The 25,569-nt window shown below is 37.0% G+C and overlaps 1 protein-coding gene and 2 long non-coding RNA genes across 4 annotated transcripts; 2 read left to right on the top strand and 1 right to left on the bottom strand.

Moving 5' to 3' along the window:
* Positions 1–585: 585 nt before the first annotated feature.
* Positions 586–25,300, bottom strand: LOC126826654 (probable RNA methyltransferase Y17G7B.18). The gene is made up of 5 exons (XM_050555632.2): positions 25,060–25,300; positions 20,276–21,596; positions 16,982–17,200; positions 16,136–16,259; positions 586–743 (listed from the first exon to the last, which is right to left on the bottom strand). Exons 2-5 carry the CDS (start codon positions 21,512–21,514, stop codon positions 685–687), a joined length of 1,641 nt encoding a protein of 546 aa, XP_050411589.1. The 5' UTR covers positions 21,515–21,596; positions 25,060–25,300; the 3' UTR covers positions 586–684.
* On the top strand, positions 9,192–11,883 carry LOC126826668 (uncharacterized). 2 transcript variants are annotated; one of them, XR_007682356.2, is made up of 3 exons: positions 9,192–9,291; positions 9,967–10,038; positions 10,273–11,883. It is a non-coding gene; the product is annotated as an uncharacterized LOC126826668 (long non-coding RNA). The 2 variants fall into 2 exon arrangements; XR_008788722.1 differs by having other exon boundaries at positions 9,196–9,321.
* Positions 12,000–14,075, top strand: LOC126826671 (uncharacterized). Its single transcript, XR_007682358.2, has 3 exons — positions 12,000–13,077; positions 13,417–13,592; positions 13,743–14,075. It is a non-coding gene; the product is annotated as an uncharacterized LOC126826671 (long non-coding RNA).
* Positions 25,301–25,569: the final 269 nt, after the last annotated feature.

Here is a 25,569-nt window from a genome sequence, read left to right as displayed (position 1 = left end):
ATTCAGCATAATCATTTCAATAACAGGGTTGTACCTATTTATATTGTTCCATATCCAACCCCCAGGGGCAGAGCCACACCCAATTTTTGTTTTTATTGTCTACATGCTGCAATTCTGAATGGATCATCTTGGAACTTTGCATATTATTCCTTATGCCACAACTATTTATTTTGGTGCATGCTCAACCCCCTGGGGTGGTGCCACACCCACTTATTTGTCAATATTTAGTCTGTAAATTTGGCAAAACAAACCCCAATGCCCAACCTTCTTTGCCTCTTGTCATATTACAGTCATTGCAGTCATTTCATATTTCATGCTCTTCATTTTAAAAAAAATACCATATCAATCAAAACAGGAATATTGCAGAGGTAGCGATGCTCTTTTTTAAATTTTACGCCGTATTCGTCTGCTCTCATAAAATAATTGTCACCATTTTGTGCAGGCTCATTTCAAACAACCTCAAAGATTGTTAATGAAAAGGTCAAATTACATGTCTCCATTGCCACCATGGCAGGGGTAAGGGATTTACCAGCACAATCTTCTAAAATGAATTAAGATTGTCCCCTACATTTATGCGAACAAAAGTATTGTAAGATGATTTATTAGCAATCTTATAATTAACAATGGTAATAATTAATTATACAGACAGACAAATGTGAATTATACATGAATTCAATTATACATTTATTTCTTTTTGTCTGGAGAGCCCGATTTGGAGTATACCTGAATTGGTCTACGGAAGCCTAAAAAAAAAAGAAGAAATGCATGGAATGATTAAAATGCATTAAGATAGGTTGCCAACCAACAAAACATACACCCACAACAGCTAAGTCGTCTGGGCAGTCGACAAAGGTTGTCACATATTTATACTTTTACAGATTATAGGAGCATTTACAAGACACTGATACCAATTTCATACAGATCGAATGTTGACAAGGTTCAACAAAGTGAAAAAGGAGCCATAACTGGAGAAGTTATGGACAGAAATTGCTTAAAGTCAATATTAATAACCTCAATAATGCATTTGAATTTAATGACAACTTTTGTCATTAGAGCGTTTAAAAGGGGTTCAACACAGTGAAATAAGGGTCATACCTCTAGAAGTAATTAACCGAAATTGCTGAAATTCAACAGGCATCTTTGTTTTACTAAACTAAATAATTCATATACATGTAAGTCTAAGATAATAATTTATTTAACATTTGAAGTCAAAATAGAAACCTGCATTATGCAGATTTAGCTCTTATAATGCATCTTTAGTGAGATATCTCTACAGTATTAGATAATATTATATGATGTGTTTTTATACCTGGAGTCAGAGAAAGGGTTAGCGAAAGTTAAGAGCAATATTTTAAATTGATGTGTTGTTTGTTTTATACCAGCAGTTGCCAGGCATGATACGCCCACATTTTGCAAGAGATGGATACAGAAGCTAAAAACAAAAGCGATTTTTCGTACAAACGTGGCATAATCCAGAAAGTTATGGTCTGAAATGTGCAAATATCGGTATATATTGTGGCCTCTAGAGGGTCCACATTCTTGATCTACTATATTTTTACACTATTTGCGTTCGAGGGGCACATATTTTGTCCGACGTTTTGGTCCGATTTTCACAAAATTCAAACCCAACCATCATTAGGGTGTAACAGTGATATATTCAAACGTTATTTTTAAATCGGATAAAAATAGTGACCACTAGAGGGACCACAAGCTAAAAACGTAATTTTTTAGTACAATCAAGTGCCATGATTTAGAAGTTACGATTCGATATGCGCGAATATCACAAGGAACCAAGATCTTTGGACCATACGTCAGATCTAAATGGACTGACCAATTTTATCCGAGTTACGCGAAGATCCAAGTTATCCGAAGACCTAGTTCACTCTGAATATAGGTCTCATTATCGCCCTGTACGTTCAGGAACCGTCCTATTAAATCCTTGTCGAAATAAAATCGATTCCCAGTCAATTTTACTGGGCAACTTTTTACTGCTAAACGGTCGTGGTCTGAACGCCTGAACAATGTAAAGGAACATTATAGTGAGAAAATAAGACTTTGCTTACCTCGCTAGAGTCAGTATGTGCTAACACAATATGCTGTTAAAAATCCGTCCCCTTCTTCTAAATGGCTTTGGCGGACGCCATTGAGGTCTAGATGTGGGGTGGCGTATGGATTTGCGTGGCTTGGCCATATAAGACGAAACGAAATTTAGGTAAGCTGGGGTGGGGAAAAATTAGAATCATTGAAAAGCTGAGAAACTTCAGTCAATTATTGCTTTGCCTAGTCCAATTACAATCGAATTTTTTCAAAGATTCCAATTTCGTTTCGTCTTATACTGGCCGAGTTGCGCAAATTTGTGCGCTGCCCTGTATTTGGGTTTCAATGGTGTCAGACAGGCCGTTTGGCGAGGGGGACGTATTTTTAACAGCATGTTGTGAACATACTGCCGATCCGACTTAGGTAAAGGAAAAAAGCCGGAATTAGATCAAATGGACCGAATTGAGCGAAGATCCGACTTAGGAAATCCGACTTACGCGCAGAAATTTAATAAGAAAAACAAGCAGGATCAAAGGGTCCAAACAATTTTATCTGAGTTGACCGAAGATCCGACTAATACGAATCCGACTTTGCGAGGTTTACTGTATTTCAAGTTTCATCAAAATCAGATCAAAATTGTGACCTCTAGAGGGTCCACAACATAGGTTCCACGTCGGCCTTTTATGCCGGTCGGGACCGAGGGCTATGGAAAATGACCGTAACTAGATCTGACCCATCGGTCATTTTGCAAGCTGGAAAAAATACCCAATTTTCAAACATGGCTACGATCGACATCCACTATGTAACTATAAAATTGTACGGCCAGTGCAGAATAATGTGCACGTATAGAAGCCACATAATCTCATGATTGGTGTTATAGAGTTGAATACATTGTCCTCAATAGATTATACTGGGTGTTGTGTTGATAATTAATGATGAGTGTCTGGTAGTAGAACAATAAACGTTAACTGATATTTGGGAATCTTATCAAAGGTCCATTCTTAGTCAATGACGTATTGTCCACGTGTAATAAGAATTTTCTAGAACAAAGCTGTTTACCGCTATTACAGTCACGCACGATGTAAACGAGATTATTATGATCTTTGAAAAGAGGGCAAATACTGCTCTTCGAATCCAACCAACTGTCATATTAAATAAAAACAGCATATAAATTACGAAAATCCTCAACAACGTACAATGTGGGAGAAAAATCCATTATAATTTTTTTTATAGTGTAGTAATATGGAGGGAAAGGATTTGTGCTTTGAAACATCTATGTAAAATAATATTAGGGTTTTGAATATTTTGATTAATTATTCTCCATTGTCAAAATATTAGCTATGGTATAAGTTAATTCTGAAACGCAAATTAAAATTGTTTAGGAATAGTGTGACAATAACCAGACATGAGGTCTAAAGACAAAGAATAGAGAAATATGATGGCTGGAACAATAGCGTTATCTTTCATATTGTTGATTCTAACTTCATAACCAAAAATAGAGAAAGTATGCTGGTTGTTTAGATACGTTAACACAGTTAGAGTTTAGTAAACATGATGGTCATTTGCATTTTTCAAGGATAAATTGTCATTGTTTGAAATACACGTGGTAGGAAAGTTACCATTTCATATTTGGGAAGAGTGACCAATCACATGATTAATTACATCATAATTAGCCAATAGAATAATTAATGGGTGTGAATCTGAGAATATATAATTAATAGAATGTGTGTTTTAGGGTAGACAGCCATGTAGTTCTCGTAGGGAGAAGATGTAGGAATCTCCATCAGCAGACTCGCTGAGTCTGCATGAGAGCGGATTAGAGAGAATGACTTTATTATGCTTGTAACTTTGTAACCTATATGTAGCAGTGCTTAATATAAAATGTAGAAACGAAATGTGGTATTGTTGTTACTGTGTGTAACCATAAACTGAATGTCAGAATAAATACACAATATTTAAAGTGGAGTCCTACGAGAAGAAAATAAGAAACAGATGCGGCCAGAGACAATACTAGGCGATCATGGGCTGTTCCAGAAATGTAGTAAGAAACGATGCATGGGTTATACGTCGGATGTGGCATCCGGGTTTAGCGCTGACCACTCTCCACGAGAGACAAACGACCCATGGTGCTACAATAGCGGTGTTACGGCCTTGTGGGAATTGTAAAATCTAAAGATAAGTTAACTTGCTTCCCGAAAAATTAAGAACATTACGTATTCCAGTGGGGCAGCCATTTTGTCCGGCAGTTTTGGTCTGAATTCCAATACACCATTTTGGTGTAACGGTGATATGATCGAACATTTTTTACATCGGATAATAATTTTGACCTCCAGAGGGACCACAAGCTACAAATGCGGATTTTCGTACAATCAGGGGCCATAATTCAGGAAGTTACGGTCCGATATGTGTGAATATCGAAATGAACCAAGATATTTGGGTTATAAACATGCATTTCAAGTTTCATTATGTAAATTGTGTCCACAAGCTAAAAACGTGATTTTTCGTACAATCAGGGGCCATAATCCATGAAGTTATGGTCCTATACATGCCCATATCGAAAGGAACCAAGATCTTTGGGAGATAGACCTTTATTTCAAATTTCGTCAAAATTTGATAAAAATTGTGACCTGTAGAGTGTCCACAAATAAATTGTGGACGGTCGGATGGATGAACAGGGGCGACAACATAATACGTCCACATGAAAATGTGGTCGTATAATAAGAAGATTATAGGACGATAATATGATGATCAAGGTTTTGATTAACGAAATTATACATCCAGTGTAAACACTCTCACTCAATTAGAACCATTGTGTCTATTGAAGCATCTACACATCAAATTGCTTATCTCGCTGAGCATGAGCAAAAAAATACTCATCATTGAACTCCATCAACAAAATACCTAATAGACACCTACACAAAGTCTGAACATTCTACATCAATTAGAAGCAGATTTGTTGTGTCCTAAAAAGTTGACGAAAAGACAGACCCCTGATTTCTTCATACTGCAGAGGATAATAAAGTCTGTCAACGACTGAATGATATTGAAAGGTTATGACCTACGCATTTGGGGGGGGGGGGGGCTGAATGGTTAGCACGTGCGCGCTGTACCATAATAGTCTGTCATTGAGTCAACTGGCGTGGTTTCGAATCCCCGGTTGTACATGGCAAGGAGTAGGGTCGCCTGTCCAACCTCGTGGGGTTTCTCCGGGTCCCTCCCACTGCTAAAGACCCCTACGCGCAAGCGAATTGTTGAAATAAAATTAAACCATCTGTTAGTCCCGAAATGACCTAGTTTGTGTCGAGTGAACGTTAAACCCCATTTCTCTCTCTCTCACCTACGCATTTTATGTGTCTTCTTTACTCTCTATATAAAAGGAATACGTTTTTGTGTAGAAAACCATCTAGTATTTCATTTTTATTACATGAACTTTTGATACGGCCTACACGTGGACAACAGCATAAATTTGGCTATTTTTTTTCTGCTGTAGCAGTCTGTGATTGCTGCGATTTTTACCACAGTACTTCCGTATGCCGTGGTTAATTTCTAGCACATACTGTATGATCAAGATTATGATTTATAAAATGTTATTAAATGTGGATTACAAAATATATCCCTAAATTTGTCGGCACCGGTAAATGGTTCGTAGTTAAAGGTGATAGCTTACGTCTTTGTTAAATGACGCTATTCTGCCTTTTCTATGCACAGAGTTGAAAATACAACCATCTATTACGACTTAAACTACGATTGAAATCGTGGAGTAATTGTGGTGATCCCATCATACATTGTGGTCAGTTGTGTTATCGTATCGAAACATATGCAAATGTATCTGCACATACCAGATCGCGGACTGAATAAGGACAATCCTATCATAACTCATTGCATGACAGTGGGAGACTAGCATAAGCATTGAGTCTTGCATTATGTTTAAAGGCTCAATACCACTCTTGTTGTAACTGAATAATATGTCCCAATCTTTATTCTGGTCAACAAATTGTACTATTTTACAATATTTCAATTAATTGATGATACAAATTTCATCTTAACACACCTAATTTAAAAAATTGGAAAAATTCAACTAAATGATTTGAAAAGCCAGACGTAAAGCTTTTCAAATGTGACTTGGATTTAAAAATATTTTTGAACCCTTTGGACAAGTAAAATAGGATTTAATGGATAATTTACACACCAGGTAGGACACTAACACATCTAGTACTTAGAATAAGGCTATTTTTTATTTTCTGGAGCTGTCAAGCCAGCAAGAGTGTTATTGTCCCTTTAAATAGTCACAAACACGGCTACTAAAACAAAAGGGCCGAGTGCCAAGCAAGAGAATATGATGATTTGTTCACAATATGAATAATATTTTAAAGGTATTTGCCGAGTCGTTTTGAACAGGTATCGGCTACGCAGGTATCAACAAAATGGCCATGTATTGGCTGATATCTATTTCTACCGATAGGCCACTTATCATCCAATTAACGATGGTGAAATACATAATCAGACCATCACACAGGGTGATTATAAGTACAGAGCATGGTTATTTGAGATTCAGGAGATTTGCTTGGAAATATGAAGAACGAACAATAAACAGGCTCCCATAGAAATTAATCTCTGTGAAATTTGTTTGGAGATTTAACTCTACAGATCCCAATTTATTTATTAATAAAACTTTAATCTCTTATAAAATCAGTAAGTAAAATATAGTGTCACATTTTCTTTGATTTTATCTTCTACTTTAAGTTTAATTTCACTTGGGTTGTAGCAGTACGGCATTCAATTCTATGTTTATTTTTGGTAAAATCAATTTATCAATCAGTTCTGCTCTTTTAAGATTAGTTTACCAAAACATCTTACACAGACTTTTAAATCATTGTCAACCGAAAGAATATAATCTGCTTAAAGAGCACATAAAGAGACCAAACTAAATTTTAAGTACTTATAGCCAGTGGTAGGGCTGTACGATATTCCCGATATAGTCATTTATCGCGATATGGTATTTTCAGACCCAACTACGATATCATGTGGCCAAAAATCGTAGATATAGTGGTTTATCGAATATCGCCAAAAACTTCATATATCGAAACAAATTATCATAAAAATAGATAATAAATACACTATAAAGAAGTGGAAATTGGCCGACGACAATAAACTATAATAAAAATAATGTTTTGAGATTCGTTAAATGTTGAAAACACTTGCGCAGTGTCCGCAGCCGTTTTTCACTGCATCGTGTATGCCTTACTTTTACTTTTGTGTTTAGTCGACAATAAATTGTCAGTTGTTACTACATGTAAAGCTTAGGCCTACTAAACGCCTGAAATTTCCCACTACCGTGGCTAATTACCAGACTATAAATAGTTTGTCATATTTTTAAAAAACGAATATTTTTAGAAAAAACTCTACGGAACTTAATTTCTGAAAGCAAGAATAAAACGATCTATAAATAGATTACTGTCACTGTTAGGCCAGGAATACCGCAGCCAAGCGAATGCGTGAATGGAAGATAGTCCGCATCTACTTACTTCCGCTGCAGGTGATATTTGAGAATTTTGAGAGATGGATAGAGAACAAGCTAACAAGAAAGTGATTTTTCCTACTATCAAGAGCCATAATTCAGGAAATTACAATTCAATATGCGAGAATATCGAAAGGAAGTGAAATCTTTGTGTGATAAACTTACATTTCAAGTTTCAACCTTGATATACCATATTTTTACGCTATTTGAGAACGAACGGCGGCCATTTTGTCTGTCAATTTTGGGCCGATTTTCACGAAATTCGAACTCAACCTTCCTTAGGGTGTAACGGTGATATAATAATACGTTTTTTTTAAATCGGATAAAACTTATGACCTCTATAGGGTCCACAAGCTAAAAACGCGATTTTTCATACAATCAGGGGCCATAATTCAGGAAGTTACAACATTGATCTATATATATATATTTGTGACTGTCGTTTGTCTGTCTGTCTGTCTGTCTGTTCGGGGTTGGCGGCTACACTAGGTCTGCCCCGAGTCTGAAATTTGAGGTATAGGGGTAGCTCGGACCGGGGAGTAACATAGGCCAGGTGGCGTTAGTCTACCACTTCCGGTTTCGGTGTTATGACCCCCGAGCGAAGCCGGTCTGTTCTGGGTTGGCGGCTACACTAGGTCTGCCCCGAGTCTGAAATTTGGGGTATAGGGGTAGCTCCGACCAGGGAGTAACATAAGCCAGGTGGCGTCAGTCTACCACTTCCGGTTTCGGAGTTATGACCCCCGAGCGAAGCCGGGTATCCTGCTAGTATACCATATTTTTAAGCTATTTGAGAACGAACGGCGGCCATTTTGTCTGTCAATTTTGGGCCGATTTTCACGTTATTTAAGCAGATGAATTCGTACCATAATTAAAAGTCACATGTCAAAATATTCAAATCCCGTACGTAATAAAAATAGGTGAACCTCGCTATTTTTCATATTTAATTCCCGTACAGTATTCAATTCATACCACAATTAAAAACCACATGTCAACAAAATATTCAAATCCCGTACGTAATAAAAATTGGTGACCTCGCTATTTTTCACACTTAATTCCCGTACGGCATTCAAATTTATGTCAGTAAATGTCCTACAAAATTAAGCATTTTCGTGATATGTTGAATGAAAGCTTGCCGATCCTGCTTCGGCATCCAATTCACAACCATAATATTCCTTTAGAATTACGTGTCTTCGTTTATACGGCAGCAAATGGACTAAGACTAGTAATTATTTCCCCTTATTTCATGATGGACGAATGTAGTGCGAGTTATAAATAGACAATTTTTCCCTTAATTTTTTTCTCCCCTCTTCCTGCATTTTTGGGTTGACTTTTTGGTCTAGAATTGGAGAAAATACTGGGTAATACTGATGATATTACAGCGGAGGGATAGGGGGTGTAAAGTGTCTTTCTGCAGAGCAATCATTGTGTCGGAAGTGAGATTTTCACCCCTGTCAACTTCAAATCCGTGTAGCAAAAAATCTAAACAGTTAACCCCCTACAAAATTATGATGAGGAGATTGCCAAATGTTGTCCCCATTGTGCCTATAAAGATTGGAACCAACGGAATGTTGAGCAAAAAGCTGCAGCCTGTGATGTTACAGTCATTTAACATTGAAGTCAATGGGAAAATAATTGCTAGTCTAATTCCTGATGATATAAAGAAGCATGGCCGACTCGGGATGTTGATATTTTTTCAAGGGCTTATTTCCTGAAGTTTTGAATGGAAAGTGTCAGAAATGGTAAGAATACTGCTTTTTTATTGCCCAGCAGTAAGTTTTTTGACTATTTGGTATCAAAATAGCAATGATTGGGGGTATCCGTTGGTTGAGTATGAATTTTGGGTTGTAATTGTGTAACATTTTGTTCACAATATCAAAACATGGTTAGGTTTAAATATTAAGGCCAACTCAACTGCAGATTTGGTCTAAAGTCACGAGATGTAAACAAGACTGACCCTAACCCAAGACCCAGTCCTTACCCTAACCCTAACCCACAATCTTGTGTGTCAAAAAATCATGTGCCCTAACCCTATTTACATGTTGTGACCTTGAACCAAGTCTGCAGTTGGCCTTAACATTTAGACCTAACATGTTTTTTACATCATACAATGACATGTTAACATGTACACTCCAAAATTCACACCTGTGTGACTTTTGACCAAACATGCAGTTGGCCTTAATATTTAGACCGAACCTCAAAACATGGCATCTACCTTTGAGATTGGCTTAGACTTATGTGACACTCAAGGTTTACTTTTTTACTGATTGTTAACTGGTTTCTTTTTGGAGGGCCAGTGACGGGCTGTTCGCGAGAAATAAAGAGGTTTATTTCTATTTCCAGTTGAAACCATATTTTTTTCTTATTTTCTCACTGTTTTTTATTGCATATTTATCCCCAGCCTCCTATCATTTCAGGTGCCAGGGCAATGTTTCATAGAGTGGAATGATTGACCTCAACACAAGTATTAAAAAAAAGAAGCAAAACAGGTGAGATAAATGTGCATTTCATACACTTTAAGAAGTACATCCGACCTCATCCCCACTTCTGCTCACTAATAGTAATGGGCTGGAAATTTGGTACTGCACAGGCCTGTCTTCTCCCCTTGACATTTAACTGAATGACAGAATTCCACATTTTGACCATTTTCTGGATGTCAATGACCATTTCCCTGGATAGTATTCGCCCAGAATTCTCATTCTCATCCAAATTTAACATTTCAGGTCTACATCTCAAAACCTGATCTCTTCCTGGACTGGCTTTAGGAGAACGATGATGCATATCAATTTCATCCCTGATCTCTATGACACCTGTGGTGGAAGTGGAGGGCAAATCGTAATCAGTTTGGGTTCCAGCCCTGAGGACCTCTGTAAACTTTGCTTTTTGGTGATGACTTAATTTCCGAGCTTGAAAAGGACGCTTGTGTATTTATCATGGCCTCTCATATTGGAAGATAACATTAATGGCTTGTGTGTTGATCGACGGTTGTGCATATCTCTTGGTCAGGAAAGCTGTAGGCACCATCGCCATTGTAAATCATTTGACAGGCCCGAGTGAACGTGGCGACCTATGATTGGTCAGCAATGTATCAGATTCCATACCAGGGGGTGGGGATGAAAAAACTGTTGTAGTGTTACATAATCAGATTATTTCAACTTACTTATCCTGTGGAAATACAGCTACATAGGAGATATTTTGAAATTCATAGGCACTGCATGTTCCAACATTTTAGATTTGACCACAATTTGGCACTTGAAACTATGTTAACAGAGAAAAACTGTGTGGTTTTCGATGAAAGTGTTAAAAGTCTAATATTGCATCATGATAACTGTTTTAAAGTATTTTCGTGTTTGATTTATATTGAATTCATCTCATCTTTTTGAAGAATGCATTTATGTTCAAAAATAAAAATGTTCTGTGGAATTCAAAATTCATGTGCTTTTAAATTATCAGATTCCAAACTGGGGGGTGGGGATGAAAAAGCTGTTGTAGTGTTACATAATCAGATTATTTCAACTTACTTATCCTATGGAAATACAGCTATATAGGAGATATTTTAAAATTGATAGGCACTGCATGTTTCAACATTTTAGATTTGACCACAATTTGGCACTTGAAACTACGTTAACAGAGAAAAACTGTGTGGTTTTCGATGAAAGTGTTAAAAAGTCTAATATTGCATCATGATTACTGTTTTAAAGTATTTTCGTGTTTGATTTATATTGAATTTATCTCATCTTTTTACAGAATGCATTTATGTTCAAAAATAAAAATGTTCTGTTTAATTCAAAATTCATGTGCTTTTAAATTTCTGTCTGAAATTCCGCAGTTTTCTGATGTATTATAGTGTTTTCAGAATGCCGCACAGCTCATCTGAAAATGCATAGATTTTCATATTCTTTGGCCAGGGAATTGCATATATGTTTGTTTATTAGATAACAACAGATTTGTTTAAACTGCAGAAACATGTGAGGTATATAGGACTAAGACTAGTAATTATTTCCCCTTATTTCATGATGGATGAATGTAGTGCGAGTTATAAATAGACAATTTTTCCCTTAATTTTTTTCTCCCCTCTTCCTGCATTTTTGGGTTGACTTTTTGGTCTAGAATTGGAGAAAAGGGATCAAATTTGCAATTTCATAGCAGTTTTGGGTAATACTGATGATATTACAGCGGAGGAATAGGGGGTGTAAAGTGTCTTTCTGCAGAGCAATCATTGTGTCGGAAGTGAGATTTTCACCCCTGTCAACTTCAAATCCGTGTAGCAAAAAATCTAAACGGTCAACCCCCTACAAAATTATGATGAGGAGATTGCCAAATGTTGTCCCCATTGTGCTTATAAAGATTGGAACCAACGGAATGTTGAGCAAAAAGCTACAGCCTGTGATGATACAGTCATTTAACATTGAAGTCAATGGGCAAATAATTGCTAGTCTGAGTCCAAATGAATGCAGAACTTCCGAAATAGTTAAATCACTTGTAAACAGGCATAGCTAACTTCAGCGAATAACACTCTTTCATAGTCACGACAGAGTGACAGGCATCATAGGCAACACAGCAGAATGATTGACGCCTACAAATACGTTAGAATTTCTGCTCATATAGCTATTGGTAGCCCCTCCCCTTTTTGTTATTTTGCTGGGCGCGTACTAGTCTCGGTCACCCAGAAACTCCTAGTCTTCAACATATTCGTAGAATATTTTTCTGGATAATAGAAACTAATAGCCTACGTGACTCATCACACGGCTTCATAGTAAGCACTGCCTAATAATATGTTAAGCAATATTCGTGCCGCGCTCGAGATCAAGGGAAAGTGCCACCGTGGATGAGAATTTCTATATGGATTCTTAAAAGACGTAAAAGATATCGTAGACAAAATGACTGTCCATTGATTTAGGGTGTTATTTACTTTTACGATATGTGACATCTATGATTAGTTTATTATAGATGATGTCGGCTCACATCAATGCGATTAAGATGCCCGACAAATGAGGTGGATTAAAATTATGATCATTCTTATTGAATTGATGAATAGTCCGACAAAAGGAAAGCAATGACTTCTGTTTAAGATTAGATTGATGAATTGTCCGACAAAGGATTAAGTCAGTCAATCAAGGCAGATTAAGTAGTTAAATCAAGGTAGGTTTATACTATAGACGGTATAACACGATAAATACGTTGATCACTTAATTACCTAATAAACCCAGCGTATTATCAACGATAATCGGGTTGAGTGGTAGTTATACACTCAGTAAACTATATTAATTTCAGAATTTTGAATATTATTCACCATGTCTTGATGTCCGATTGGGCATATTCCCGGTCGGACAATTTTGGGCGTTTGGAAAAAAGATTCGGACAAGTCTGGAATATACAGGCAAAATCCCATCACTGGATTACATACTTGTGACTGGAATACTTTAGAGTGAATTTTAAAATGAAACATTATCTTTGAAGAGTTGTGAAAATTCCAGCTGGACGCGGAACAATCTGTTGTATTTGATATAGGCCTACAGTTAGTCCAGGTAAGTCTTAGTTCGTGCTAATCACTTTGCAAAGTCAAAAAAAAGAATATTGCAAGGTTTGTGTGAACCTATATCTTTGATCTGGCTGGCATACAAAAGATAATTACCTAATCAGCGTTCTTACTCCCACGAGTACTCCTACCATCAAGGTGTTAATTTATGATCCTATGTCTGTGCAACTTTTAGTTAATACACAAATATTATGAGATGCCTCTTCTCAAACAATCTATTGTTCAATTTAGTTGGTTACCAACAAAATTAATTAGTCCAAATTTAGTTGTAGGCCTACTGTTAATTCTAATGTAGTGAGATATTTTTTCCTATTTCATTTTTTTACAGTCTATTTTAGAGGAATGAAGTCAAATCAAGCATCCACATGGAGAAAGACGGTCTCATTCATGCCATACGATGACTAAAGGAATATGATATACAGTTGGCTACTCAAATCAGTAAATGGATCGGTGACAACCTAGTGAATATGAATCACTTTTTCGTTATCTGGCACGAAGCTAAAGGTAAATTTGTTTTACTTGTAGCTTGAGTTTGGATCATCATAAAACATACCATTGACATATCAAACTATGTATCGTGGAAAGTCATTAGAACTGAGTAGTTTCTCAAATAAATGTTAATTATAACATTAGAATTATTACTGTTTCTTCCAGGTTTGAAAACAAAATAGATGGCAGTTGGAAAAGAAAAACACTGTGACATCATCAATCTCTGGATTTTAAGGATAACGAACCATCTCTTTTGGTGTGCAGTAATCAGAGACAAAGACAATTCAGTGCAGTTGCTTCGGAATGAAACATTGTTGTCAAATTACCACAATGAAACCATTTCGTTTTGTAAAAGACGAGAGGAACCGTAGATAACAATTTTACACTCATCTTTTTGTTTTCATACAAAGTGAATTATTGTACAGGTTTACTGTTGGCTTACAATTATCATTATCAAACAAATTCTAAATTGGATCTTAAAATAAATTACCAAACAAATTATTCCACAACCAGTTGTTTTATTTAATTAGGGCATTACGGAATCAGTCAGACGTTAATGAATATACACCCCAGCTGTATATAGGTTATTAAGGAATATGCATTCGGCCACTGTGACGTCACTGGCGTCTGAGGGGATAAGAGTGTTTTCGCTAATTGGCAAAGTTGTTTTTACGGTAGGTCTATATTTGCAATTTTGAGTGAAGATGGCCGATTTAATTTTAATCAGATTGGTGTGAACTTGACTTTAATTGCAAGAAGATCTTATTTTGTCACTTGATGTTCTCTTTAAGGAAACTTATCTTAGAACAAGTCAGTCTTTTCAAAGTCAGATTTTGAGCATTGTTTTTCCATATTTTAGTTTACCATTTACCAAATATTTATACTCAAATTGTTTTAATACTTACTATTAAAGCTGAACTCTGGTTACAAAAATACCGAAATAATTAAATACAAAAAAGTTAACACCCCCAAGCCGCCAAACTTGTTTCCAATTTATGAAATAAATATGGCAGACAAGGAGGCTTATGACCTGGAAAGGTTAGCCTATCTCACTTCCAGTTTGTTTCTTGTCAGCCAGCTGTACACATCCGGTTTTATTCTCTACACACGCTTCACCGATTGCTCTATATTTTCCAAACAGTATACCAAATTATTGAAGATTGCAAAATGTCTGATCAGGTAAGCCTGTAAATAATTATATGAACTGCGTCTACTACAAAATAGCCTAAGCATTACTCTAAAACAAAAGATTCAAAAAGATGGCATACCCCAACCTGAAATGTTCAACCAAAACAAGTCGCCTACACACACTATTGTCTTCATATTATTATTATATGTAGTTATATCCCTTGATCTCATTGTGGAGTGTTTTCGTGAACAATAATACAAGATCGAACATGGCAACCTGTGAAAATCTAATCTTAACTATATGTTTATTGCATAGTATTAGTTATAATTACACTGGACATTATGCTTCTTGGTTATCACAGCAGCTTTAGAAATTACATTTGTTTTATTTTTCAAATTGCTTTATCATTAGCTGTACCGTTAAGAGCGGCATCTTTTGGTTTAGTACAAATAATATCTCTGAAACACTCGGGTTAGACAGGGACATGATACTAGCAGTAGTTTCATTTTACTTTTACAAGTTTCTTAAAACAATTGTTGAGTTGTCTAAAGTGCTAATTTCTAAATTCAATTTCTTGTTCTAGCTTTCTGTTATGTTTCGTAAAAAAGTAGTCTTGATTATCCTGACCTGTCAATCAGACGTAGAATGATTGATAGACTGGTTAAGTGAGACTAATTTCAAAACAAGGGCACGTAACCTATCTTTTACTCAAAAGTGTCTGGATGTTATGGACGACACTTGGAACCAGTTTTCAGTCTATTATTTATAGATGATTAATGGTCATAGGTTATTAAGTAGAACATGATCGTTTATTTAGTGACTATAATTGTGTGAAACTGATTTGAGGCTTGGCATATATATAAATATTGTTGCGTAATTGTCGAGATATTTGGAGATATTTATTTATGGTGGGTCACCCTACAATAGTGTGTGTAGGTAACTTGTTTTGGTTGAAAATTTCAGGTTGGGGTAAGCCATCTTTTTGCATCTTTTGTTTTAGAGTAAAGCTTAGGGTATATTGTAGTAGACGCAGTTCATATAATTAATTACAGGCTTAACTGATCAGACATTTTGCAATCATCAATAATTTGGTATACTGTTGGGAAAATATATATAGAGCAATCGGTGAAGCGTGGGTAGAGAATAAAACTGGATGTGTACAGCTGGCTGACAAGAAACAAACTGGAAGTGAGATCGGCTAACCTTTCCAGGTCATAAGCCTCCATGTCCGCCATATTTATTTCATAAATTGGAAACAAGTATGGCGACTTGGGGGCGTTAACTTTTTTTATTTAATTATTTAGGTATTTTTGTAACCAGAGTTCAGCTTTAATTACAATTGCTATAAGAGTTTATTTGGTTTGGAAACTACTATTTTGAGTTTTTCAATGTTTATTTAGTGTTAATAATACATCATATCACATCCTACCTTTGGCCTTATGATTTGACAGATCAATTACTTCACACTTCAGGAAACCAACTTCTCCCAACAAATATTCTCTAAACTGTTCAGGTTTCAATTTAATACTTCGGAAATTATTCTGTATTGTAGACTGAAAGAAAAATAACAGTCAGTCAATTACTAGGCATTAGTGTCAGAGAGGTCAAATCAATTTTACTATTCGAATATTCCAAGACATTATTTGAATGCCATTCGAAGATTTTAGTACATTTTTAAATTTATTGAAACATCAATATATTTTCCTTTATTTGTTTGTTTATTTTTCAATATAAGATGATTTTATTGAATTAATATCATCAAATATGTCATAAGAGATAAAACAAGTGGTTGCCATACAAGATGCTTCCACATACATGTATCCTAACATAGGTGGAAAACAACCAAAATCAACGGAACTCATCCCCTCTCATTGTCCCAATCGAATTTGAAAATAAATCTGTTAAAAACTATAGCCTCTATCACTTTCACAAATTTTTGGGAAAAAGGCCCAACCCTTCAACAGAAGATCATGGAATGAATATTGATAGGATTTGTACCCGGCAGACAGAGGGATCAATGATGGGAATGATGGGAATCAATAGGTTTCATGTTCACATTCATCACACTAGAAAGTCCACAAACTAAGTTACACATTTTGAGTAAAAGGCAGGAGCCATAACACAAGAAATTGGAGGTCTGATGCACACCAAAATTGAACTCATCCGAGATCTTTTGATCCACAACATATATTTTAAGTTCATCTAAATAGTCAGATAAAAATTATATGAAAATGTGTGCACATAAAAATTGTTTTTAGAATCTACAGAAACTTACTGAAAGATTTTTTCGTTTTTTGTATGATGCCCATGGTTGTGGTTCTAATATCAGTGTTCCACCTGGTCTAAGATGCTTGTAAATTCTTTTAAAAAACAATTTAACACCATCATCACCATTATTTAGATGTATCCACTTGGTTATACTTAAAGCAAGAATTGTATCATATTCTTCTTTCACTAATTTCAGTTGTTCATCACTGCTTAATACATAGTTAGCCTGAAAATGTACACATATTTTATATACAATTTCTATACATGTAAGAAAGATGGGGTGAATTTGAGGACAAACATATGGCACATATTTATTTCAGTAATCCACTTGAGCTCAGGGGGGGTTAACTGTGGGAGGAAACTGGAGAACCCAGAGAAAACCCACAAGGTTAGGTCTTCAACCTTATTCCTTGCCATGAACAAGCCTGTGATTGAAACCACAGACACTAGTTTGACTCAACGAAAAGCAATTAGTGATCTTTCTGGTCCTCACTGCATCATCATTACATGTATCTAAAAAATGTTTACTTCAAAATTTGTAAAAATCACAAAATCACCAAAAATCATCTAACTTGTACTTGTGTCCATTTTAAAGCCGACCATTCAAATTCAATAATGAGCATCCAATTTACAAGTACAAACTAGATGATTAATGCTAAATACACAAGATTAAATGATACCCGGGTTGCCAAAACAATAAGCCTCGAAATTTAAAACAATACATTATTTGTTCAATTCTGTTGTAATTTTTATCTTGTGATAGTAATAAACCAGGGGAACTGGAATATTCTAGTAAATCCTTGTAAAGGGGAATAACTCTTGAATAGAATGTATTTTTGTAAACTGGGACATCAAAGACGCATTAAAGATTGATTTCATACCCAATCAGTGTCATGAATTATTGTCCACCCCTATTTGCAGAGAACAAAAAATTCATAATTTAAAGACATCTTCTGCCAATCATAATACTTCTAAAACACATTAGTTGCCAATCAAACATGAAGATTTTGAATTCAATATGAAAGCAACATGTAAACTGAAATGATCAATATTTCGTCCATTTTTTGGTGTATACATGAACATTTCTAGAAACCATAGATCTCTCAAATCAATATATTTTATGTTATCTGTTAATATTGAGATATTAGTTGATCTCATTGAATTAATATTAGTTAACATTTCAAGGTCAGAGGAGACAAAAATAAGCAGAGAAATTCCATTACAATTAACCAACGCCCATCACTATCTTAACAAGAGCATCGCTAACGCAGCAATATACGTCCACATTCCTGTTTTGTTTGATATGGTCCAGTTTGCATTGAGGGTCTGTGAAATAAAACTGGGTTGTAGGACTGCTATCAGTTTAACGTTTCGTTCACATTAACAGAACACAATTTTTATTTTAAAACAATCGATGTCTTTATTCTAAAAGCATGACGTTTAGAATAGGTATCCCCATTTCAAAAGGATCGGTTAAGAATTGCGGCCTGTAGGCAAAACACAAGACACACAAACATTAGGCGTGACTCTGTCCCAAGGGGTTGAGCATGCACCAAAAATAATAATAGAGGCCAGCCTTAGGATTAAGGAATAAGTGTAAAAACGTAGCCTTAGGCTATAAGGAATAAGTCTAAAAAAAATTTCAAGATGATCGATTAAGAAATGCGGTCTGCAAGTGACACACAGACATAAAAAAAGAAAATGGGCGTAGCTCTGCCCCTGGGGGTTGGGTATTCACCACAACTAATAGGGATGTTCCTTAGGATAGAAGGAATATGTATGCTAAGTTTCAAGGTGATACGATAAGAAATGCGATCTGTAGATGACAAACAAATAAATAAATATAAGGGATGGGCGTGGCTCTACCCCTGGTGGTCGGGCATGCACCAAAAACAATAGGGATCATACTTAGGGTATAAGCAATTCATATGAAAAATTTTCAAGACGATTGATTAAGAATTGTGGCCTGTAGGTGACACACAGACATAAAAAGAAAAGAAAATGGGCGTGGCTCTGCCCCTGGGGGTAAAAAAACAATAGGGGTCATCGTTAGGGTATAAGCAATTCATATGAAAAAATTTCAAGACAATTGATTAAGAATTGTGGTCTGTAGGCGACACACACACATAGAAAAAGAAAATGGGCGTGGCTTTGCCCCTGGGGGGTGGGCATGCACCCAAAACGATAGGGATGTTCCTGAGGGTACAAAGAATAAGTATGCAAAGTTTCAAGATGATACGTTAAGAAATGCGGCCTGTAGACGACAAACAAACAAATACAAAAATGGGCGTGGCTCTGCCCCGGGGAGGCGAGCATGCACTAAAAACAATAGGGATCATCCTTAGGGTATAAGGAATAAATATGTAAAGTTGATACGTTAAGAAATGCGGTCTGTAGATGACAAACAAATAAATAAATATAAGGAATGGGCGTGGCTCTGCCCCTGGGGGTCGGGCATGCACCAAAAACAATAGGGATCTTCCTTGGGGTATAAGGAATAAGTATACCAAGTTTGAAGAAAATCCAGTAAGAATTGCGCCCTGTAGGCGACACAAAGACACACGAAAAGAAAATGGGAAATGGGCGTGGCTCTGCCCCTGGGGGTTGGGCATGTACCCCAAACGATAGGGATGTTCCTTAGGGTACAAAGAATGTGTATGCAAGATTATAAGTTAAGAAATGTGGCCTGTAGACGACAAACAAACAAATACTAGAAATGGGCGTGGCTCTGCCCCTGGGGGTCGGGCATGCACCAAAAACAATAGGGATCTTCCTTGGGGTATAAGGAATAAGTATACCAAGTTTGAAGAAAATCCAGTAAGAATTGCGCCCTGTAGGCGACACAAAAACACACGAAAAGAAAATGGGCGTGGCTCTGCCCCTGGGGGTTGGGCATGCACCCCAAACGATAGGGATGTTCCTTAGGGTACAAAGAATGTGTATGCAAAGTTTCAAGATTATTAGTTAAGAAATGTGGCCTGTAGACGACAAACAAACAAATACTAGAAATGGGCGTGGCTCTGCCCCGGGGGGTCGGGCATGCACCAAAAACAATAGGGATCTTCCTTGGGGTATAAGGAATAAGTATACCAAGTTTGAAGAAAATCCAGTAAGAATTGCGCCCTGTAGGCGAACAACAGACACACACACACACACACACACATACATACATACACACACACACACACACACACAGACAGGGGCGACGGCATAATACGTTCACATTATGAATGTGGACGTATAATAACACATCTGAATAACCCAATTCATTGATTTGACTTTAAACCATGGAATACTTTACCTGTTTAAAGGTGAGATTTTCTGGAAAGGAAATTTCATTCGGCTCAGTCCCCAATGGAGGTGGTGCTAAAGGACCAAATGCCACAGTACTCGAGACAGGATAAGTATGTTTCTGTTGACTGTCTATATAATGTCGGATATTTTTCCTAGCAGCTGATATTAAATTACTGTCAATATCCAAACCGACCATTTTCTTTGGAAGAAAGTTTTTAGCTACTGCCATTGTCACATGACCGACATTACAGCCAATATCCAGCACATCCTTTGCATTAAACCACTCTTGTTTGAAACTGACTAACCGGACATCGTCTACTTCAGGCGTATTCCTGTATCCGTAATACCGATTATAATTTCCATGAATAAATTTTGTATTTGATGCTTTCCTAGCAGGTTTTTGTTTTGTTTCAGCACTTAATATCTTTTCTGGTGTAAGTTTTTTTGAGGAATTTGATGGTTGAATCTTAGGTGATATGGTTTTATCAGTTTTGAGTTTATCATTGTTTATAAGTTCACATGAGCTTACCATGTCCGCGGCACATTCACTCATTGTTCGTCTTCTTCTCCTTGAATTGGCAAATGGAAGGAGAAATGTAGATGCACCACCGATAGGTTCACTCAATACTTTCGATGCCATATCAGAATCTACTTCACAATTAACATCTATTTTGATGGGGGCATCAAATGGCAAAAGATCTTCATTCAGTTCATCTTTTTTCCTGTGTCGATGTCTTTTCCTTCGCTTAGCAAGGCAATTATTTATTTCATTATCGCTCGAATTCAGATTAAGAGGGTCTGTTATGTTAGGTGGGATCACAACTTCAACATTTTTCCTTTGACTATGCCACAGTGGGGATGAAACTGGTGAAAAATGTTTTAATGCATCTAATTGTTCTGATGAGGACAAGCCTTTTAAATTTAATGGATCATCAATTGTTCCACCAAGAAGAAATTTAGTTGGTAATACATACTTATTATCACCTCTCAATACACAACTATAGCTTCTCTTTCTTCTAACGGCATTTTCATAGTTTTTATGATTAAATGAAAATCTGCGTTTTTTTGAAAAAGAATTTGTCCGTAACAAATCCATGTTATTATTAGATATATCGCTAGTTGTCAAGTTGGGTTTTGAACTTCCAGAACTCGCAAACTTCGGTAGATCAGTAGGTTGTGAGGAACCCTGGGCAAAAGAAGGGGGTTTCTCTTCAACAGCCATCTCTGATTGAACAGCTAGATCCATATTTGAAAATTAACCTTTTCGCAATTATATAGGTAAACATTTAGGAAATGTAAGTCAATACCATTATAACATGAGGGTGAACCTGAAAACAGAAAATTAATTAGATTTAAAACCTCACATCAGATTCATTAGCTGTACTTAATAAGTTGAGTGACTATATGCATACAAAAGGGTCTTATATTGGATAGTGAAACAACTGTTTCTGTAAATCCACTAAAAAGACCTTCTGGGCAATACCAAGACAACTGACTAGGAAAGAACTAGTTCATCAGACTTCAAACAATAGACAATAGTCTTAACAGAAATATATTTCTTCGACGGTCATGATCTTAAATAGGCAGCCATCGATTGGAAAACATCCTTATTACGGTGGGAAAATATATTTGATACAGCCAAAACATTAATCTTTCCAGATAAAATGGAACAAAATAATGATATAATTAGACCAACACTCAAGTTGAACTCAGCACTGACCAAAGTATGGTATTTTCCATTAGTGTTCCTTAAATTCCATGAACTAGAAATTGTGGTACTATTTCAGTAACGTACCTCTACCAGTTCCCATGATCGTAGAGACTTGACATTTTCAGGGGGTATTCATGGGGACTAGTCATGACCTCACACCAAATTTCAGCCGAATCGGTCAATAACTTTTTATTTTACCGTAGTTTAGCTTATAACGAGAGAAAGTTTATCCGATTTTGAGGCCATTTTGTTTGTTGGCTATTTAGACTCGAATAACAAGACAGGGTTAGGGTTAGGGCTAGCCCTGTCTACATCTTGAGACTATGACAAAATCTACAGGTCCTAGCCCATACCCTAACCCACAATCCAAATATGACGTCATTCGAGCCTAAATAGTCAACAAACAAAATGGCGTAAAAATCGGATAAATTTATCTCTTATAGAAGCTAAACTACGGTAAAATAAAAAGTTATTGACCGATTCGGCTGAAATTTGGTGTGAGGTCATGGCTAGTCCCCGTGAACACCCCCTGAAAATTTCACTGGTAGAGGTACGTTACTGAAATATACTATTCAAAAAAAGTAGGGGATATTTGATTTTGGGGGCATAATACTAAAATATGCAAATGACTACGAAAAAAGTCACTATAGAACCTAACAGAAGAAACATTTCCAGTTACATGTGACGCCCAAACGCACCAATAGCTACCGCATGGAATGCAGGTGATGCTTGGGATCATCATGGGGGTCCAACCCAAGATTTGCACGACTCTGACTTTGAATGTTACAGTCATTGTGGCCTTGAATTCCAGGGTGGAAACATCAGTTTAATTGTTTTAGTGACCAGAAAACAAATTTTGATATGCGTCGGCTTACCCAAAATGAAAGGTTACGTGCCCTTGGTATGCTACAGATCGGCACAACACAGGCGGTTGTGGCGCGGACGATGAATGTTTCTCAGTCTGTCATAAGCAGGCTATGGTCCAGATACCGTGATACACAATCTGTACAGGACAGACCACGCTCAGGTCGACCAAGGGCGACAACTCAAGCCCAGGATCGATTTATCCGTACCTTGGCCTTGAGAAATCGTGTCATCACAGCAAATCAGATCAGCGCTCGTCTTCAAACAGACACTGGTGTGAGAGGTAGTGGCCAGACGATTCGGAATCGACTGCATAGGGGTCACCTTCGCGCCCTACGTCCTCGCGTGATCCCTTGTTTGAGAGATCATCACATCCAGGCAAGACGTCGTTGGTGTAGGGATCGTCAACACTGGGATAATCGACGCTGGAGCAATGTGATGTTTTCAGATGAGTCAAGATTCACTGTTGATTTTTTGGACAGACGTAGGAGGGTGTGGCGTCGTCGAAACGAGCGCTTCCAAGACGTTAACGTCATCAGACATGATAGATTTGGGGGTGGTTCTGTTATGGTGTGGGGAGGCATCACTGTTGCTGGAAGAACGGCTTTACATGTTGTTGCAGGGCGTGTTACAGGCCAGTACTACCGGGACAACATCTTGGCAGTCCATGTTGTGCCGTTCGCACGACGTCATGGCCGCCGTTTCATCTTCCAGGATGACAACGCAAGATGTCACAGGGCCAGGATCGTTACAGGTTACCTCCAACAACAGAACATCACCACATTACCTTGGCCAGCACTGAGTCCCGACCTCTCCCCCATCGAGCATGTCTGGGACATGCTTGGACAGAGGTTACGTCAACGTCAAGAACGTCCTGCCAATGTCCAAGAACTTGCTGCTGCGTTGCAACAGGAATGGGACAATCTGGACCAAAATGACCTTAGACGTCTCATTAGGAGTATGCCACGTCGGATCAATGCTTGTTTGGCAAACAGAGGAGGATTTACCCGTTACTGACTTGGTTGTGATGCTGTGGTAACTTTGCTGTTTGACCCCGGGTATCATTTTACCCTTATAATGGTCAGTCTGTGCCTTACTTAGTCTAACGATCATTTGGAATAAATCGATGAATGTGAACTTCATTTCATTTTGTCATTTGTTTCTTCGTCAGTTTCATTAGGTGACTTTAATAACACTTAAAAATCCAATATCCCCTACTTTTTTTGAATAGTATAGTACCGAAATTGTAAATTATTGAAAGTTAAGTGTGAGTATCTCCAATATTACTTAGATTTGTCAAAATACAATTTGAACAGGCAAGATGTAATTCATTGTACTTAGTCAAGCCACATCCAACAAGGCATTTTTTCCCCCAAAAGCCCCAAGATTTCCAAAGTATTAAAGGAGGTATGTCGCTAACTCAATATCATCCACAGTCTTCGACATTGCACGACTTATTGATCAATTTAAATCAACATTAATGTTGTTATCTTACTATGTAAAGATGGGCTTCTGATATATCTAATATTTAAGACAAAATAGCAAATTATTCAAATGAGCATTTTAAAATTGACGCACGAATTGTGTGCCAGAATGCTTTCGAGCGACATTTGTAATGAAGCAACACGATGTATGACTTATGAGGCTAAACATATCCCATAGGACAATACTACCCCTGCAGACTGGAATAACCAGATGCCAAAGACTGCCATTCAATTTGGACCCTTCGCGTAAGCTTATTTCGCCAAAAATAACTGATTAGAAATTATACAGTAAAAACAGAAACGATTGAAAGTAAATCAGTTTATATATTCACATTACATTATTATATGCGTTGCGATCCATTTGTCTTGTGTATACTTCTAGGTGTCAAAGATAAGCATACAGATTTAGTTCCTTTAATCATCAATGCCACTATCAAATACAGAAAGTGAGAAAGACAGTAAAATGTACCGGTAGTTTATATTCTACAAAGCTGACACCACTGATTTCAGTCATAACAATTTTACAACTTATCTACTAGGTCGTGTCCCTTTAAAATGTTGATATTAGGCCTTGGCCTCTAGCTCTACACAATTAAAAAACAAAGCCCTAATTATAAATAATAACATTTGTTCATCTGACGAAATTTCCATACATACAATTATAGTTTCTATTCAATGTTCAGTAAAACAAATATTCAATGTCACTAGATCTAATGAGTTTAATACTGAAACCTGGGAATGAGAATAAACATCACGTTGACGCAAATATTCTGGAGAAAACTTCCACAACAACAAATACGTGCTTCTCAGTGCAGCTCGCTGTCGATTATGCAGAGCCTCTGCCAGGCTACACGCTTAGTTCGATTCAGACCAATGTTATCATTCGGTCTCAAACGGAAATGGTTATACGCATGTCTCGGGAGTATAAACCATGGCTAGTGACCAATCGAACGCTAAAAGAGAGCGGTCACAACTATACTAAAATATACTAAAGCCTTCTTTTAACGCTGTACACGATGTGTGTGTGTGTGTGTGTGTGTGTGTGTGTGGGGGGGGGGGGGGGGGTTAGTTGTATTTTACGTCCGCTTCCACCGAGGTGATATCGCAGACAAAGCCGTATAGGTCTACGGGTGACGTCACATCATACGGCGTCGGTAGCACGTGTTATTTACAATCGATATATAATAGTAATACAAACTGGTCACCTTTTACTCATTTTACACCTTCGCGTACTATTTTATG

Source organism: Patella vulgata, chromosome 7 (genome assembly GCF_932274485.2).
Source record: "Patella vulgata chromosome 7, xgPatVulg1.2, whole genome shotgun sequence".
Taxonomy (NCBI): Eukaryota; Metazoa; Mollusca; class Gastropoda; family Patellidae; genus Patella; species Patella vulgata.
The sequence above is the reverse complement of the archived record's forward strand: the minus strand, read 5'-3'. Positions and strand labels throughout refer to the sequence as shown.

Bases quoted from the DNA above. Each gene is read 5' to 3' on its own strand.
- LOC126826654 (XM_050555632.2), bottom strand. From the start codon at position 21,514: ATGGATCTAGCTGTTCAATCAGAGATGGCTGTTGAAGAGAAACCCCCT. The intron at 17,201-20,275 runs GTAAAGTATTCC...GTACATTTTCAG, and splicing joins AAAATCTCACCTTTAAACAG to GCTAACTATGTATTAAGCAG. The intron at 744-16,135 runs GTAGGATGTGAT...TTTTTTTTTTAG, and splicing joins GTCAAATCATAAGGCCAAAG to GCTTCCGTAGACCAATTCAG.